The sequence below is a fragment of the Dysidea avara genome, chromosome 3 (assembly GCF_963678975.1).
Source record: "Dysidea avara chromosome 3, odDysAvar1.4, whole genome shotgun sequence".
NCBI classification, from domain to species: domain Eukaryota; kingdom Metazoa; phylum Porifera; class Demospongiae; order Dictyoceratida; family Dysideidae; genus Dysidea; species Dysidea avara.
The window spans coordinates 45641395-45660679 of NC_089274.1; the positions used below are offsets into that span (position 1 = coordinate 45641395).

Here is a 19285-nt window from a genome sequence, read left to right on the forward strand (position 1 = left end):
TGATTAGATATATATATATTTAAAATTCTGTAGCAACTTGACAAAACATTTCTGGTCGATCTGAAGACACTTTTGGGCTTGATTTTTACCCAACCAATATTGTCATGGTGTTGTGAGGAAAAATCGAGGCAGGATTTTGGATATTATATCATGGGCCACGCCCACACCTTTGATGTCCCTACTATACAGTATGATATGATAGAGGATTTGGGTATTTACCAATATCCGATATTGACGTCACCAAAAGAACCTGATAATTGATAGCCAACCTGATGTATTTTATAGTTATAACATGCTTACAAGGGATATGTACGCACTCGTGCCTGTGGCGCTCATGCATATATTTCTGTCATATCCCGAGTAATCGTGTTATAACTGTTATATCCAACACCCCAGTAGATGAAACAATTATAGATAGCAAGGTATAGTGAAACAGCATCTGTTGAGTAGACATCCTTGATGGATCAGACGTTTTAGATTCTTTAGTGGTGCCACGCCCATCCACTCGCGATTAGTGAAGGAGACAAGAGTTAGTTTTTTTTTTCTCTTTTAAATTGGTAATTTATATCAATACAAGAAAAGGTTTTCACATTCAAACAGTGGGCAGAGAGGCAAACTCTGCCTAATCCTGTGATGAAGGAATTGTTGCCATCACAGAAGCAGCATTGCCACGCTGAACATTGATAGCAACCTTCTGAATTAAAAATTGGGTTGCCCTATTATCACCAGACTGAGCAGCATTGCCACTCTTGTCTCCTTCATTAGAGTTAGTGAAGGAGACAAGAGTTCATCAAAAATCCTCCTTGCTCAGGTGAATGATTCTAGGCTCTTGTCAGTATTAGAGACTTGAAATTCTTGATGGATCAGGCGTTTTAGACTCTATAGCAGTGCCACGCCCATCTACTCGCGATTATTGAAGTTAGTGAAGGAGACAAGGGTTAGTAAAGGAGACAAGAGTTCATCGAAAATTGCTCAGGTAAATAATTGTTGGTTGATTTAGGCGCTTGTTATTAGAGACTTGCTTATCGTTTAGATAAGAATATCGTGGAATGTGTGAAGTTACACCATATATGGTAAGCGTAGCCACAAAGCATGGTATATCAGTTATATACCACAGTTTGCCGTAGTATATCAGTTATATACCACAGCGTGGTGCTTTTGATCTCAACCACAGGTGTGGTATATTTGTGTATATACCAGTTAAGAATTACACAATAAATTGGACTACAGCATTATGTATATGTTAAAGCATAGCCGCGGGTGCTATATGAAAAATAAAGTACGAGGCGCGCGGCCGAGATGCTAATAAAGCACGAGGCGAAGCTGAGTGCTTTATTAGCATCGAGGCCAAGCGCCGAGTACTTTATTTTTCATATAGCACGAGCAAGGCTATGCTTTAAATGATTTATGGAACTTTCTAGTCGTGTAGCTTCACCATGCACTAGGACTCATAATTAACACGCGTTGCATGAATTATTAGCAGCCTGAAAGCACACAAACTACTTTAACAAAGTAACTCATGCGTATTTCACCATAGTTTGGCATGGTAGACATTCATCGCGTATTTTGGCAGGTTTTGCTCGCAACCCACAATCGATTTTATTGTGAGTCACATGGTGAAATATTTCCGTGATATCTCCAGGACTTGTCCGTTTACATTAACAATCGTAACAGCAATGTTACCTTCTCCCACCCATCATCGAAGCATTTAGGTATGTCAAAGCAATCCAGTGGTAGAATTCGTATTGGCTGGGGTGATTGATCACTCAGAGCGGCAAGGCTATTAGCCTTCACCGGCTTGGGTGATTAGTCGTACTGGCGTAAGCCCCGCAGGCTATTAGCCTGCACTAGAGAAGGTGGGCAACTGTGCTTTATTGCCCACAAAGAGTGCTTTATGTAATAGTTGTATCATGTACCTGAGTGGTTTGCCTGATATGCACACCCATGCTCTCGGGCCGTTATATGTACACCCAAGCTCGAGGGCCGTTAGGCCCAAGAGCATGGGTGTACATATCAGGCAAATCACGAGGGCACGTGATACAACTGATATGCACCATGCCAATGCAGGCTAAGAGCCTGCGGGCGACTAATCACCCAAACCAATGAGCCTTATCCACAATGACGTTTTATGACATCACAAGAATAAAGATGGCCGCGATAGTTGGGGGACTGTTACACAGGTGCCTATGGAGAAAAATTTTTAATTGCTCATATTTCAGCCAGAAAAGAAGATATTGAGTTCTAAACAACAGGTACAGTCAAGTTTTATATAAGACATTACGATGAGCAAGTTTTGTTGCATTTCAAATTTTTTTCTAAATAGCATACGTTTGCAATAGCTTTTGCTACTTCGTATACAAGCCTGTCGGTTAATGGTCGATATCTCCATGTCTAGCTGAAATATGAGCAATCAAAAATTTTTCTCCATAGGCGCCTGTATAACAGTCCCCCGACTACCGCGGCCATCTTTATTCCTGTGATGTCATAAAACGTCATTGTGGATAAGGCTCATACGAGGCCAACCACCGAATTCATTATATAGACCAACTTGTGAAATTCGATTATGGGACAGCAACAACTAACGTTGTGACTACGTTTGTTAACATAAACGGGCAAATCCTATGGATATCACGGAAACACTCAATTTAGCAATTTTACAAGTGTTTCAAAGTTGCTACATCACTTAAACACTGTTTACACAGTTTTCTAAACAACTAGAAGGGTAAGCTTCGCTGTAGAGTGGTTACCTCGTGATATACGAAAAGTGGGCGTGGTACATAATCAAACACGCGGACAAGCGCTTGTAAATTACCCATGACACTAGTTCTCACCTTGAACTTTCGTTTGTCAACTCATAGGGTGGTGAGGGAGTCGAATTGCCTCCATCTGAGTGCTGTAGGATGGAAAATCGGCCTCATGGTTTTCATCACGTGAGCAATAATAAACTCCCACTTTTGGGCCTTATCCGAAATTACGTCACAAATAAAAATGGCGTCTTTAGTAGGGGGACACGTGAACTGATTCAATGGAAGATTCGAGCGATTTGGAGAATATCTCCGTAGTAGTGGAAGATATTAAGAGTTTTTCTACAGGTATAACAGCACCATGGTATAGCGAATTAATTTTATTCCTACTTTACAGCGCGAGAGGCACGAGGCTGCTCAGCTGATGTTGGCGATTATGACGGTGCCGAAGACAATGACGGCGAATTCGATTACAATGAAGAAGTGAAGTATAGACCGCCCACCAAGAAGGCACCAAATGATTGTAACAAGCCTCCAAGTCCAAATGGCATTATCGTTGGTGAGCGCACTACACTAGTGCCGGCGCAAGGTGAGTAGTTGAAGTTGGATGTACAGTTTCTGTATGGTTTAGCTTGAACGATGTGCGGATTAAGCCATTACATCTACTGTTGCTGCTGCAATTAATTTTGCCTTGTATTTTTATAGGAGATGTAAATGCTGCACAGAACCATTTGGTACACCTCTCTAGAAGTAAGGAGGAATGGCGTGGAGATTATTGTTGTGTGCCACTTTGCCGAAATTCTAGTGCCCAAAATGCACGCAGAGAGGAGCTAGGATTGCCTAGAGTTTCTTTTCATAGCTTTCCAGATGTGAACACGGAAAAAGGGAAACAATGGATAGCAAAAATACGCCGAGATCCAGGTTTAGCTTTTACTATTAACAAGTACACTAAAATTTGTTCACAACACTTCACTGCTGATGACTTTGTAACCTCACCTGTGCCTGGATGCTCTCCAGTGAGATCCCGTTTGAAAGCATCTGCTGTTCCAACAGTTTTTTCGTGGAATGCAAAGAAACAACGTGAAACTGTGATATCTAAAATAGCCTCCTTAGCCATTCAGCATAAAGACTATCAGTTGTTAGATACAGGTGGAAGTTCAGATGTCCTGAGCATCAATGAGGATGTTGATTCCTTTCATGTGGAAGATTCTTTTGAACCAGTTAATCTTTTGGATGAAGTTGACCATTTGAGGGAAAAAGTTTCTCAGTTACAAGCTGAACTTGAATTGGCAAAGGATGCTGCCACAAAGTCACTTTTTTGCCTACAGAACATCAAAGATAATGATGAAGATGTGAAATACTATACAGGATTTCCAGATTACGCTACTCTCTTAGCTTTCTTTGAAGTGCTTTTAGAATCAGATGCAACTGTTATGCGTCAGTGGGATGGCAAGAACTGTAAGAGTAACTATGATGATGAAAGCAAACGTGGACGGCATTGCAAGTTGCCATTACTTGAACAATTTTTTCTAGCTGATTTTGATTGTGTAATTAGATTGTTTATTCATGTAGCTTTGTGTCCTGGGGGAAAAATCAAATCTGCTGACATGGGTGATAAGACCGGTTTTCTCAGGCTGGGTCACATTTGTCGATATTTAGGCTTATTTTGCTATTGTTTAGTCCACTGAATAATGTAATTTAAGTCTTGCTGTAGATGACAATGATCCTGTTCTGAGTGAATGACACAGTATAGAACACATTGTCTGCAAATAATCTGATAGATGAAGTTATATTGGTAGTAATGTCATTGATGTACAATAAAACCATAAGTGGGCCTAAACTGTTCCTTGAGGAACACCTGAATCAACATGGACGTAAGGTAAGCCAGCTGAATATCAATTATTGTCTGAAAAGTGAAGTATCCATTACGCTTTGTTGTTGGCTATGTTCAATCCATTACACAGCAGTACGAATGATAACGAATCAAGAACTGTTTGAAAAGCACCTCTGCAATCAAAATAGCCACTATAAAAAAATACAGATGATTTCCGTTACGAAGGGAAGCCATCACGTACTACCACCAAATTAACACTTTTCGCTGTCAGCAAAGATGAATGGGACACAAAGGAGAACACTGGTAAGTCCATGAAGAATGCATTGTACGAACTGCGGTATGCCAAAAGGCACCTGTCAAGCCAAAGGGACATTGAACAGTGAAAAAATCAAGCCCATAGCCTTAGCTGTTATCGGGCTGCGCTTGTCTGAAGGCATCAGTCAGTTACTCAGTCAGTCACTAGAAAATTCTGTTAAATAATTTTTAAAAAATTCCATAGCAACTTGTTGAAAGCGTTTTGGGTAAATCTGATAACTTGTTTCAGCTTAGTTTTACCTAACCAATACTGCCTCATTGTCATCAGGGAAAATTGAGACTGGTTTTTGGGTGATGTTATTTCATGGGCCACGCCTACTCCTTTGTGGTCCCTACTATACAGTACGATAACAGTACTATTGTACTGTATGATTGCCAATTTGTTAAAGAGTTGATCAAGAGTTCATAATATATAACTCTTGATTTGATCTAAGGTCATCTGAACAACAGATATTGATACAACCATGTATCCTCTATGCACCACAAGGATCTCTGATACTGTAGCCAAGCCAAGTTAAGTAAGCAAACTGTATATCTGTGAAGACTTCTGTTCACAGTAACCCCAATACACCCAGGAACAGACAAGTGAAACATGTGCAGATGTGTACACCTTAAACCGACAAGGTTACTCACATACCTCATATCCTATTAGTTGAGCTCCTTCCTCACCTAGGAGCACAAGTACGCCTTATACAAAATGCCTCAGGGAGAGTAAAGTACAAAGATCACATGACTGGTTGGACTTCTAGCCATGTACTTAAAATTTGTGTCCGACTTGTTGGATCTGTGGCAACTTTGTGTTTCAAAATCTTGCCATAAAATCTTTGAAATCTTGCACCTGTATTACATTTCAGAGATCTATGTATGTATAAGGAAATCCCATGATCTATACAGAGTTTAAGCAATCAGGAGGATGTGAGATTAGGAACTGGTGTGTTGTAGTGGCGAAAGCCATGAAATCAAAAATAACTGCTTGACACATACACTGGAGTCATATACAAGAAGTTAAAGGCAGAGCAGAATTCATTGAACTAGGTTTCAGCAACAGTATACGTAGCTTCTTACCACTAAATGAGTAGCTTCTTACCACTAAACGAGTAGCTTCTTACCACTGAATGGGAGACATTTGGCTTTTGATGCTTATAGGCTGTATAATTATATTTGCATTGTAAACTTACTGTAACATGCTAACTTGCAGGATTACCTATCTACACTGCATCATTATATAGCCAGAAATAATATCATTTTGAAGAAGCAAGTTTCCATTTGTCACTACAAAACAAAGGTTGGACTTATCAAAGTAAACACTTCCCTGTAATTTTGGAGAATAAAACGTAGCCTGCAGCATGACAACTGTAACATCATTTTGCTCCTTATAGATAGACAGGCCAGTTGTTTCAACTCCATGAAAAGGTACAAGTAACTTTTTAATTGATAATAGCTAACTACCAGCAGCAGAGCATGGGGTTCTATTGAGTAAAATTACTACACTACAGCTGTATGTATACATCAGTTTTCAAGTAAAAGGGCTCTTTCTAAACACAATAACAGATTTACATAATAAAGAAGTGATTTGTAGTGACAAATTGTGGCAGCTTTTACCGTACAATTCTACTGAGAAATGAGATTAATGCATATACCAACAGAAAAAATGGAAATTTATACTGATAGAAAACAAAATTTCTGAAGAGGGATTCTTTGGGACTTCTGATACCATATGTGTTTTGTTTTAAAATGATACCAAACTTTTTTTTATATCATTTTTTCAGGTTATAAGCTTCATCTACCAGACTACAGTGCATTTAAATTTGTGTATATCACATAACTGGCAGTGACTCACATATTATCATAAACCAAATATCATTTCCATAAACTGAAGTATACAGAAGGTTATTTTTTTCTACAAATTTAATTCGTAAAAACTTATGTACAGTTAATACATCAAAGTTTTTGATATGTTAACAGTAAGACAATCTGCCATTTACTCAATTTCCAAGATATTGTAAAGGTGCAGCTAAAATTCTAATAACTGTTGGAAGAGTCACACTAAATATACTACTACTCTATTATAACAAAACAATCAGATATATAGAACAAACTATGAAATAAACTATTCTAATATAGCAGACAGTAATAGTGACTGGTCCCGCATGTGGGCACTCTGTCATTTAACAAATAATATCTCAGTATTGGAATAGAATATTGCATTCTGTAACTTGCATTATAAACCCATTTAAATATTTAATACAAGCTGAAAAGTGCATGATCATAGCACAATGACATTAAAAGTTAGAGTTTGTAAAAATATGCAAATTTTATGTGCCTGCACGCCCTGGCCCAGTCACAATAAGAGAATGCAAGAAACTTATTTATAATAAATAAACATTCTTTGGCCAAAGATAATGGCACATTTTGGAAATAATAGGCATTTCTTACAGATGGTGTTTTTGAACACTGCTCAATAGCATAATGCTCTTGGCTGTGTGACTCACTACCTTTGAATGCCCACAGAAAAGGAGTATTTGGTAACCTATATATCTATATATGCCATCCTCTGACAATACAAATACGTACATGTAAAGTTAATATAGGGAGCACACACACACATATTACACATCAGTTACACAGAATCGCCTTATAAAGCACTAAAAAAAATGCACACACAACTAAAAGAAAGTGTCCACAGCATCATCATATTTAGCTTTCTCCAGCATTTTTAGTATCTTATCAAAATCTTTATTTCCATCTACAAAATAATTATAATTCATACATTCATAAATACTTGTAGTTTAATACACAAGTACAGTATGTACATGCCCTTCGGTCTGCTAAATTATCCTTCTTGGAGTGGGGCTGAAACTGTGAAAAATCAATATACTCCAATAGAACACTCAAATACTCTAATAGAGACGTCCAAGTGTTTCATAAAAACATGTTCTAAAAGTAGTCTAAAACAGAAAAAAATCTTATTCTACAACAGGGGAATCAAACCACTGACCTCTTATGTACTTTGACAGTTGGTACACCAAGTGTTTCCAAGTGTCTCTGAATCAGGCACAGTTCTAAGGGGGTTTCACTGGTTCCTGGAAACCAGTCAGCTTTTTGAGATTAAAAAAATAATTAAATGCTTAATGAGTCAAGCCTAAAATAGACGCATTTAGCTACTTGGATAGTTTATTAAGTAACTGTTAGTGATGAAATTACTCTCTCTCCTACTATACAAAGCAATCCAAAATGCTTCTTTTGCACTTTCAAGTGCATTAAGCGCCTCTAAAATAATTATTGCTTTTGATTCCATAACTTCTGTAACTGCTCAATCAGGTAGTAAATCTCTTTGTATAGGCTAAGAATGAGCAGATTTTACATTTTAAGGTGATTTTCACTCGCAGATAACTGAATAAACTATACAGTAGGTTCTAATTCCAATACCACTGTATGGACCCCGCCCCAACCCTATAAAACTGGAAACCAGTTAGCATTTTTTCTAGAACTGCTCTGGTCTTAATGTTGTTTTGTACTGCTTTTAACTTTTAAATTCTGTATGTTTATTACAACAGCCTTTTGTTCTAAAATCTTTGCTTTTATTGACTGCAAATAAATACTTTTAACTAAAAAGTTGATGTTTAGTTGAAAAAGCTTCAAATTATACCAATAAATTAATTCTAGTGAACTTTGAGACATTGTGAAGCTAAACTGGCTACAGTGTTTGGGGGCACATGCACAACCCTGACCCCGAGATTCTATACTCTGGTCAGCCCCCTTACATCAACTACTTCCTCCACCACTGTGAAAATTTACCTGCAGTTGTAAATAATGGATTTTCAGTTGATTTTTCACCTTCAGCATTAATCCAATCAGCATGCTGCAATTCATTATTCACCACACCAGGAATGTCTGTTTCCCACTTGGAATATGTCCAACAATCTAATCCAACAGTAAATTCGTTTATAGTTATATTAGTATGAACTATCTCTATGCATGTCTTAGTGATGTACAATATTAAAAATCTATATATGTAGTACATTATTTATAAATGGGGGGAGTTGAGTTGTAGCACCTGTGGTGTTGTACACCTGAAGGTTATAAAGTATGGAACAAACATTGACTCTTCACTATATAAATATAGAGACCTGTTTAAAACTAATCTTTTTAATTATCCAATTGTTGAATTCTAGATTACATTATTACATATATTTAAATGTGGGTAATCATGTTTATGAAAGTTGCACATTTTTCCTGTTGTTGTACTCTATGTACAGCCATGCTGTGTACATACTGTACTTGGCAAAAATATTTGCTTGCATACAGTGTGTAGTTTACTGTGAGTACATGTGCTCAAGCATGAGCAGAAAATACTCAGAATGGGCAATTATTTCATAATACTGCATATTAATGTGCACTCCTACACTGTAGCAACCTGAATTTCACATTGTGTGCATGTGTGAATACATAAGTAACTTTTCTAATTTTTAAGGGATAGCATGCATATAGCTATAGGTCATGAGATATGACTTTTTTTCAAGTTCATGGTTTTCCTATACATTGTCTACTATAAGTGAGGGGGCAACAGTTACCCATTCTGGGAAATCACATAGGTAAACCATGTTGTAAAAAAAATCCTCTAAATTTCACGCTATTTATGGGTGTGAACACGAAAAATGATCTCTCCAAAATGGATGGTCATAAGATAAGACATTTTAATTCCCATACATCATGTATGTGATTACCCAGAAGAGTAATGCCCCCTCATATAGACTGCCAAGTTCAAAATATCATAATCATCTCATGACCTATATATGGTATCCTTTTAGAAATTGGACAAGTAATTCACATCTACAAATAATGTAAAATTCAGTTTACTAGGGGCACAGTTAATTTTTCCTTATTACTATTCAACCTTACCAATGTCATCAAGTTCTTTATTGGATAATGCAGTTTCAAGGATGTCATCTACGTATACAAATGATATTGAGCAATAAAAATCTCTGCATTTTCATTTTTTATATACATATGTACATTACTCAAAACATTGTTTTTTTGTGTGTCCTTACCAGATGTACCAGCAGTTGATTGTGATTTTGATGTTGATGTTGATTTCATAATGATGTTGCTTCTCATTGTGTCCTATATGTAAATCATAAATTAATGTTATATTGAAATTCATTAGCAATAAATATTCATACAGTATGATAGCACTGTATAGTAGGGACCACAAAGGAGTAGGCGTGGCTACGAAATAACATCCCCTATTTTCCCTGACGATGATGAGGCAGTATTGGTTAGATAAAACTAAGCCCAAACAAGCTTTGAGATTGACCTGAAACGCTTTCAACAAGTTGCTACAAAATTAAAAAAATTATTTAACTTAATTTTCTATGATTGACTGACTGACCGAGTAACTGACTCACTGATTCCTTCAGACAAGCATAACTAATGTCTAAGGCTATGGGCTTAATTTTTTTCACTGTTCGATGTTGCTTTGGTCTGAGAGGTGCCTTTTGGCATATCGCAGTACGTACAATGCATTCTTCATGGACTATCCTCCTTTGTGTTCCATTCATCTTTGCTGACAGCAAAAAGTGTTGATTTGACAGTAGCATGTGATGGCTTCCCTTTGAAATGGAAATCATCTGTATTTTTTATAGTGGTTACTTTGATTGCAGAGGTGCTTTTCAAACAGTTCTTGATTCATACTGCTGTGTAACAGGTTGAACATAGCTGACAATGAAGTATAACGGATACTTCACTTTTCAGACGATAATCAAGACTCACAGTAGTGAGTTGCACAGGCAAGGAAAGTAGGGCGCATGACTACCGTGAGTTATTTACACGAACAACTAACTCTAATAGAACGCACACCTAAAACCTACATTTAAAACTATCATTTTGTAAAAAAAAACCTCGCGATACAACAAAATCTTTGGTATATTGTTATATAAGTGTATTACTAAGTAAGTAATCCCTGTTATATTTTAGTAACACCGCATGAAATTTTGCTGAAAACATCATATTCTTCTCCTTCTTCTTCTCCTCCTCCTCCTTCTTCGCATACTCGTTAGCATGAGCCACCCATTCTTTTTACTCTTATATCTTACACTGTGATTATTCCACAGCCTTGGATTTGCTATCACAAGTTTTTTTGGCTAGTTAAGTTTCTTCAGTACAAATCTTGAAACTCCACCTCTCTTGCGAAAGCCACCATAAGCGATTTTCTCAAAGTTTGATTCTTTCGATCTTCCACTTCATGGGACAATCTTTGATATGTAATTAAACATATGGAGTAGTTTCACTTGATTATGACCTGTCATTTTTCTGGGAAGTGGTGAGTTAATTTCCATACGTGATAATAACATCACCTACGCTAATTGCTGATTTATTTTGCAGTCTTTTAGAACCCCATCTTAAATTCAAGACACCTCTAAATACAGTAGCGTTTATTGACAGTCGATGAACTCGGTGCAAATTCAGCCATAACCATCAATGCTAGGTGAACATGATCAGAGTAGTAAGCTCAATGAACTTGCTATCACTCATGCTATTTCGTAAGTGTTTGTTATTCAGTTGTTATTTAATAATGGGTCTAAAGTAGCTAACACAGCCCACAATACAGCTTTGTTTGTGCATTTCAACGGACAAACCAGTGCAATAAGAAGTTTGGGGCACATTCTCACCTGCTGGGAAATGGCCTTTACTCAGTCGGTTCACTGATGGTTTTAATCAGAAGCCATACCCTACTGAGGTTGCAATACCAACAAGTACCTGCCTACTTGTACCAAACTACATTCTTTGGTTTTGCCACTTCATGTCCCAAGCTATGATGTGGTACACAAAATAACTGTTGAAGCTGTTGTGATATCCTAAGGTGGCTTGTATGAAACTAGCTATTAGCTTTATGCATAAATTTTTTTTGTTCTTGCTCAGTGACAAAAATGTGTGATATCCTAAAACAAAACAGCCTTGGGGCTGTAAAAAAAGGGCGCTGCCATCCAAAGTAAGATCAATCAAACAAGCTTATTCAACATGACTGGTAAGAACAAGAACTGATATCAAGTTGCGGCCAAGTAGATTGGAATATTACCATGTTCAATCTTTTAAACAACTGGTAAGAAGAAGGACTGATATCAAGTTGCGGCCAAGTGAATGCAGCATTACCCATTCTCTTTGTATCTAGCTATAGCTACACTGTTAAAGTTGGGTGTTCTCAAACACCCATGTTGCTGTGTTACCTAAACACCCACACCTGTTATGGTGTAGTAGGAACACCTTTGGATGTTTGCACTGCACTAATTCAATTTTGAACACCTCTTGGTGTTTGTCAACACCCTTTGGTGTTATGTACACCTGGTTTAGTTAAGAAAATTAACACAATTCGGTCACGCATTAAGTTTGTAAGTCAATAAGAGCATACAGGCAAACAAAAATATCTTCCAGCATTGCACATACATTAAATCATATACAATGAAGAAGGAAAAACAATGGAAGACATATAATGCATGTGACTCTACCACTGATGTATGTCATGCATGCATAAGATGTAGATGCAATAGATTTGTGTAGGTGTTAATTACAGTGAGATGACAGTGTGATGGCATTATCATGTACCTGTACAGTATTATTTCTTGTGACAACCATGCAGTAATTTATTTCAGAGCCTTTTAAAATGAAACCCACAATCGAAAGCCATGGTTATTGGTTACGTTATAAATACAAACTGAAAACCATAAGAGGTAGGAAGAGTTGATGATACTGAATGTATATATTACTATCATATATCCATGTTTCTTGTATGTTCTTTGTGTCAATGATATCTAATCCAAAACAGCCAAACTGTAAAAAAGTGTGTGGCCCTCACCTGAATTGTCGTTATTAAAATTTTTACCATTAACCTACCATCACAGCCATTTCTTGGCCGCCACCTTGGATTTCACATCTTTTTTCACCATAGCCTTTTTGAGGGCCGCACACTTTATTACAGCTTGGCTGTTTTGGATTTGATTTCACTTCTTTTTGTATTTCTTTACCCCAAAGCCGGACTATGGCCAGCTTTGGGACTTTTTTAACCTAACTTTTTTTCTTTACCACAGGAAGAAGAAAAGATGAAGCAGATGTACCTTAAATATTTCTGATTTTATAAGTAAATGTACAAATTATATATATAATACATATATTTATTACAGAACTTTCCATGGTGGTTTCTTTGTAACTGAACACTCTTCAAGGTAACTTCTTCTAGCTGATCTCTATACAGGGTGATTTGTTTGTAGCTGAACTATCAACAAGGTAACTTCTTCTAGCTGTTCTCTCTACAGGGTGATTTGTTTGTAGCTGAATTCTGTACAGGTGATTTCTTTGCTGCTGAGCTCTTTACAGAATGGTTTCTTTGTAGCTGAACTCTCTACAAGATAACTTCTTCTAACTGATCTCTCTACAGGGAGATTTGTTTGTAGCTGAACTCTCTACAGGTGATTTGTTTGCAGCTGAACTACCTAGATGATGGTTTCTTTGTAGCTGAACTCTCTACAAGGTAATTTCTTGTAGCTGAACTCTCTACATGGTGGTTTCTTTGTAGCTGAACTCTCTACAAGATAACTTCTTCTAACTGATCTTTCTACAGGGAAATTTGTTTGTGGCAGAATTTTCTACAGGGTGATTTCTTTGCAGCTGAACTCTCTACAAGGTAATTTCTTCTAGCTGATCTCTCTACAGAGTGATTTGTTTGTAGCTGAATTCTGTACAGGTGATTTGTTTGCAGCTGAGCTCTTTACAGAATGGTTTCTTTGTAGCTGAACTCTCTACAAGGTAACTTCTTCTAATTGAACTCTCTACAGGGAGATTTGTTTGCAGCTGAACTCTCTACAGGTGATTTGTTTGCAGCTGAACTACCTAGATGATGGTTTCTTTGTAGCTGAACTCTCTACAAGGTAACTTCTTCTAATTGAATTCTATACAGGGAGATTTGTTTACAGCTGAACTCTCTTCATGATGGTTTCTTTGTAGCTGAACTCTCTACAAGGTAACTTCTTCTAGCTGAACTCCCTACATGGTGGTTTCTTTGTAGGTGAACTCTCTACAAGGTGATTTCTTCTAGCTGATCTTTCTACAGGGTGATTTGTTTGTAGCTGATTTTTTACAGGGTGATTTGTTTACAGCTGAACTGTCTATATGGTGGTTTCTTTGTAGCTGAACTCTCTACAAGGTGACTTCTTCTAGCTTATCTCTCTACAGGGTGATTTGTTTGTAGCTGAACTCTCTTCATGAAGGTTTCTTTGTAGCTGAATTCTCTACAAGGTAACTTCTTCTAACTGAACTCTCTAAAGGGAGATTTGTTTGCAGTTAAACTCTCTTCATGATGGTTTCTTTGTAGCTGAACTCTCTACAAGGTAACTTCTTCTAGCTGAATTCCCTACATGGTGGTTTCTTTGTAGCTGAACTCTGTACAGGTGATTTGTTTGCAGCTGAGCTCTTTACAGAATGGTTTCTTTGTAGCTGAACTCTCTACAAGGTAACTTCTTCTAGTTGATGTCTCTACAGGGTCACTAGTTTGTAGCTGGATTCTCTACATGGTAGTTTCTTTGTAACTGAACTCTCTACAAGGTAACTTCTTCTAGCTGATCTTTCTACAGGGTGATTTGTTTGTAGCACAGGTGATTTGTTTGCAGCTGAGCTCTTTACAGAATGGTTTCTTTGTAGCTGAACTCTCTACAAGGTAACTAGTTTGTAGCTGAACTCTCTACATGGTGGTTTCTTTGTAGCTGAACTTTCTACAAGGTAACTTCTTCTAGCTGATCTTTCTACAGGGTGATTTGTTTGTGGCTGAACTCTCTACAAGGAAACTTCTTCTAGCTGATCTCCCTACAGAGAGATTGGTTTGTAGCTGAACTCTCTACAGGTGATTTGTTTGCAGCTGAACTCTCCACATGATGGTTTCTTTGTAGCTGAACTCTCTACAAGGTAACTTCTTCTAGCTGATCTCTCTACAGGGTGATTTGTTTGTAGCTGAACTATCTACAAGATAATTTCTTCTAGCTGATCTCTCTACAGGGTGATTTGTTGGTAGCTGAATTCTGTACAGGTGATTTGTTTGCACCTGAGCTCTTTACAGAATGGTTTCTTTGTAGCTGAACTCTTTACAAGGTAATTTCTTCTAGCTGATGCCTCTACAGGGTCACTAGTTTGTAAATGAATTCTCTACATGGTGGTTTCTTTGTAACTGAACTCTCTACAAGGTAACTTCTTCTAGCTGATCTTTCTACAGGGTGATTTGTTTGTAGTGGAGTTCTGTACAGGTGATTTGTTTGCAGCTGAGCTCTTTACAGAATGGTTTCTTTGTAGCTGAACTCTCTACAAGGTAGCTTCTTCTAGCTGATGTCTCTACAAGGTCACTAGTTTGTAGCTGAACTCTCTACAAGGTGGTTTCTTTGTAACTGAACTCTCTACAAGGTGACTTCTTCTAACTGATCTTTCTACAGGGTGATTTGTTTGTAGCTGAACTCTCTGCAAGGAAACTTCTCCTAGCTGATCTCTCTACAGGGAGATTTATTTTTAGCTGAACTCTCTACAGGTGATTTGTTTGCAGCTGAACTCTCCACATGATGGTTTCTTTGTAGCTGAACTCTCTACAAGGTAACTTCTTCTAGCTGATCTCTCTACAGGGTGATTTGTTTGTAGCTGAACTCCCTACATGGTGGTTTCTTTGTAGCTGAACTCTACAAGGTGATTTCTTCTAGCTGAACTATCTCTTTCTATAGTTGCATGAATTCCCTACAAGGTAACTTCTTCTAGCTGATCTCTCTACAGGGTGAATTGTTTGTGGCTGATCTCTCTACAGGGTGACTTGTTTGTAGCTGATCTCTATACAGGTTACTTGTTTCTAGCTGATCTCTTGAATTCTCTTCAGAGTGACTGCTCTATTAGGATGACTACTCTATTAGAGTATCTCGATCTCGCACTTGCTACACCAAGTTGGATTTCGTGTTATAACTCCGTGACTTTAAGTCTGATTCTTCTACACCATTGATGAGCCTTTCTAAGATGATTACTCCATCTGTACAACGATTTTCAAAGCATTACCCCAAGCGGTTTATCTGGTAGGCGTGGCAAGCAGTCATTTTTTATTAGCTAATCTCGATTGCATAATTGTTACACACTGTTGGTTTTTTCGTTGTATCTTCCTGGTTTTTAGCTCGATTTCTTTCAAACCACAAAAGGTTTGAGGTTCAATAGTTAACCTATTTACCCACCGATTTTCAGCTTCTTCCCATACGCGGTTTACCCTGTAGGCGTGACAACATATTGGTGTTATTTGTCGTGAATAATCACTCATAACTCTTTGCCTGTTTATTGTATTCCAGCCAAAGTTGGTACCGAGATGCGCCTTTATACCCCCCTTCTGTGTGCCAAATTTCAAGGCGATCGGATATGGCGTTCGCGTTTTATAGCAGTTTTTGTAAGTGTGCGAAAAGAGGAAGAAAATAAGAAAAAAACGAAGAAACTAAGCCAATTTGTGAAGTCGCATATCTCGGGAACGCTTGAAGCGATTTCGCTTAAATTTGGAATGTGGAGTGCTGAAGTTGTAGCGAGTGTCCACAGCTAAAATCGTCTTGTTTCGTCAAGGCAGCACAGAGCTACGGAGGTGCGAAAATTGCGTTTTCCTTCTTCCTGTCAATATACTCACCGGTGTTGCGCGCCGGCTTCTTGGGCTGCACGACACACTACCGTGTGTCTTGATGAATGATGATGTTTGAAATTGTTTGGTGAAAGTGTGATTGGCTGTATAACAAAGAAAACAGTCCATTTCCATTTTCTTTTAAAATATCTTCTACGCCTCATGGGTGTAATTGAAGTACCCTATGGGTGTAACAGAACACCCTCAGAGGAGCCTGGTGTAAATGGCAGCTATAATGGTGTTTTACAAACACCTTTTTTTAACAGTGTATATAATAAAACTAGAGCAAATACACATGCAATTGTTATTAAATTGTCATTTGGCTGCTTTTTAAAATCACACACTACAAAAAAAAGTGGCCAAATGACAATTTAATAACAGTTGCATTTGCTCTAGTTTTATTATATAGCTATAGCTAGATACAAAGAGAATGGGTAATACTGCATTCACTTGGCCGCAACTTGATATCAGTCCTTCTTCTTACCAGTTGTTTAAAAGATTGAACGTGGCAATATTCCAATCTGCTTGGCCGCAACTTGATATCAGTTCTTGTTCTTACCAGTCATGTTGAATAAGCTTGTTTGACTGATCTTACTTTGCTTGGCAGCGCCCTTTTTTTACAGCCCCAAGGCTGTTTTTGTTTTAGGTTGATATAGTTGGGGCACGTGGCTCCATTTCAGATGCGGTATGCGTGGGTTCACCAGTCACAATAATTATTTACAAAAAAGTAAACAAACAAGCAAACAAGTACACTAAATAATTTGGAATTTTCAACTAGAGTAGGGACCATAGCACATTGATAAAAAGTACTGATACAAGCTAGAGCAGTGCATGATATTAAATCACAGTAAAACAATAAGAAGTGTTATATTCCTACTGTGTTCAAGATGCCATAATAAAAATTTGCAGAAGGGATATAACACTTCTTATCGTTTTACTGTGAATTATAATTAATATCATGCACTGCTCCAGCTTGTTTCAGTACTTTTTTATCGATGTGCTATGGTCCCTACTCTAGTTGAAAATTCTTTTTTTGTGTATTTGTTCTAATAAGTGTTCAAACACATGTCAATAGCAGTAGTGGATCCAAGGGGGGCACAAAGGACATGTACCCCTCCCCCCCCAAAAAAAACAACAACATACAAGATTGAATAGATCAGTCAGTTAAATACTCTAATAGAACAGTCATCACACAATAGACCATATGCGCAGTCTAAAAACTCGAACGGAAATTTTTTCAAAAAAAAGTTGATGGTGATCGACTATCGAGTTGTAGTTTTGCGAGGCATACAGTGTGACACTGAAAGCTCATGTCTAGACGACAGTGTTGTATATGGGCTTGCCATAATAAAAAGGGACGATGTGCGGAAGATATTGATGGAAATCGGCTGTGCGGATGCCCAGTGCTTCAAGTAGATGGCTGTCCCCAACCGGAAATATTGACTCTTCACGCCATCGACAGAATGCCAAAATTGGTCAGAGAGGAGGTCATTCATAAGATAAACGGTACCAGACAAAATCCCCGTGGTGGCAAGTGGCGTCCTCCTCAAGGCGCCTTTATTTGCAATATGCATTATTACGATTTTAAAGGGCCAGGTAAAGCAAACAGAGATGTTATTCCAGTCTATTTTAAAAAGCCTAATAGCCGTGGTTCTACTCCTCCTCCAAAGAGAAGAAGAGTGTTACAGAGAGGATGCTCAACTCGGTTATCTGGAATGGTATAGCTTTGATATCTTCCTCGAGCCTGTCTGTGTGCACAATATCCGTCACTTTTTGAACCAGTTCTTTCTTGTTCCCTGACAGTGGAATCCGCCTTTCTCGTAAGAAGGCTTTCAGCTGTTCAACAGTCCAGGAACGATACGATTCATCACTTTCAGCCATTATCCGTTCACCGTCAACTATTATTACGTCACTAAAAATCACGAGATATTTAGAAACTTACGGCATGCATATGGTCTATACTATTGAGAATCCACCATAGTTGCTGAATGTGAAAACTAGCATCTACAGCACTACCCCATGCATGGGCACACTTATCCTGCTCAGGGATATTTTGTAAATCAAGTGCACATGGTATTGTCAGGGGCGGATCTAGGATTTATAAAAGGGGGGGGGGGCTAAGTCAAGGTACTAATTTCTTGGGTAGAGGTGTGCGAAGCATGCTGGAACTAGGGGGGTCTGGGGGCATGCCCCCCAGGAAATTTTGAAAAATTGATGCTAAAATACTGTAATTTGGAGACATTTCCACATAAAATCCCTAATATTTTCTACCTGTAGATATTTTATATACTGCATGCCTTTAGATTATAGGTATGGCTTTGCTAATGGAAAAGTTTGGGTAGGTACAGACAACCAAGAATAGGTGCATGTTAGAATAATAATGTTGAAAGTGGAAAATTTTGAAATTTGAACAATACAAGATTGAATTTGAGAGCATTTTCAATGGTAATTGTGTACCTGAATTAAGTATTGCCATACATATTAACTACACAAGTAGATGAATGAAGCCCTTTAAACAGACCAATGCACTTCATTGTATGTATAGGTGCAGGCAGATTTGGAAAAATTCCATAACAGAACCAACTACATGTTTCCAGTGAATGTTCTATTAGAGTAGTTAGCTGACTGCTCTATTAGAGTATCTCGATCTTGTACACCTCCAATGCTGATCCGGGTCCTTGTTGCATAAACTTTAGCATAAATCCACTGATAATACCTTGGAAAGAT

The 19285-nt window shown here is 37.9% G+C and overlaps 2 protein-coding genes across 2 annotated transcripts in view; one reads left to right on the plus strand and one right to left on the minus strand.

The window, feature by feature from the left end:
• The first annotated feature begins 2548 nt into the window (after positions 1 to 2548).
• LOC136248555 (uncharacterized) lies at positions 2549 to 4487 on the plus strand. Its single transcript, XM_066040324.1, has 4 exons — positions 2549 to 3092; positions 3142 to 3333; positions 3450 to 4355; positions 4459 to 4487. Exons 1-4 carry the CDS (start codon positions 3026 to 3028, stop codon positions 4485 to 4487), a joined length of 1194 nt encoding a protein of 397 aa, XP_065896396.1. The 5' UTR covers positions 2549 to 3025.
• Positions 4488 to 7468: 2981 nt separating this feature from the next.
• The window catches only part of LOC136248556 (adhesion G protein-coupled receptor L4-like), a 215115-nt gene continuing 203298 nt past the window's right edge, over positions 7469 to 19285 (minus strand). The window contains exons 29-32 of the mRNA XM_066040325.1: positions 9945 to 10017; positions 9796 to 9843; positions 8692 to 8817; positions 7469 to 7639 (exon numbers count right to left, since the gene is read on the minus strand). Coding sequence (XP_065896397.1) covers positions 7560 to 7639; positions 8692 to 8817; positions 9796 to 9843; positions 9945 to 10017 — 327 coding nt within the window. The 3' untranslated portion in view covers positions 7469 to 7559. The remainder of the gene's footprint in view (positions 7640 to 8691; positions 8818 to 9795; positions 9844 to 9944; positions 10018 to 19285) is intronic.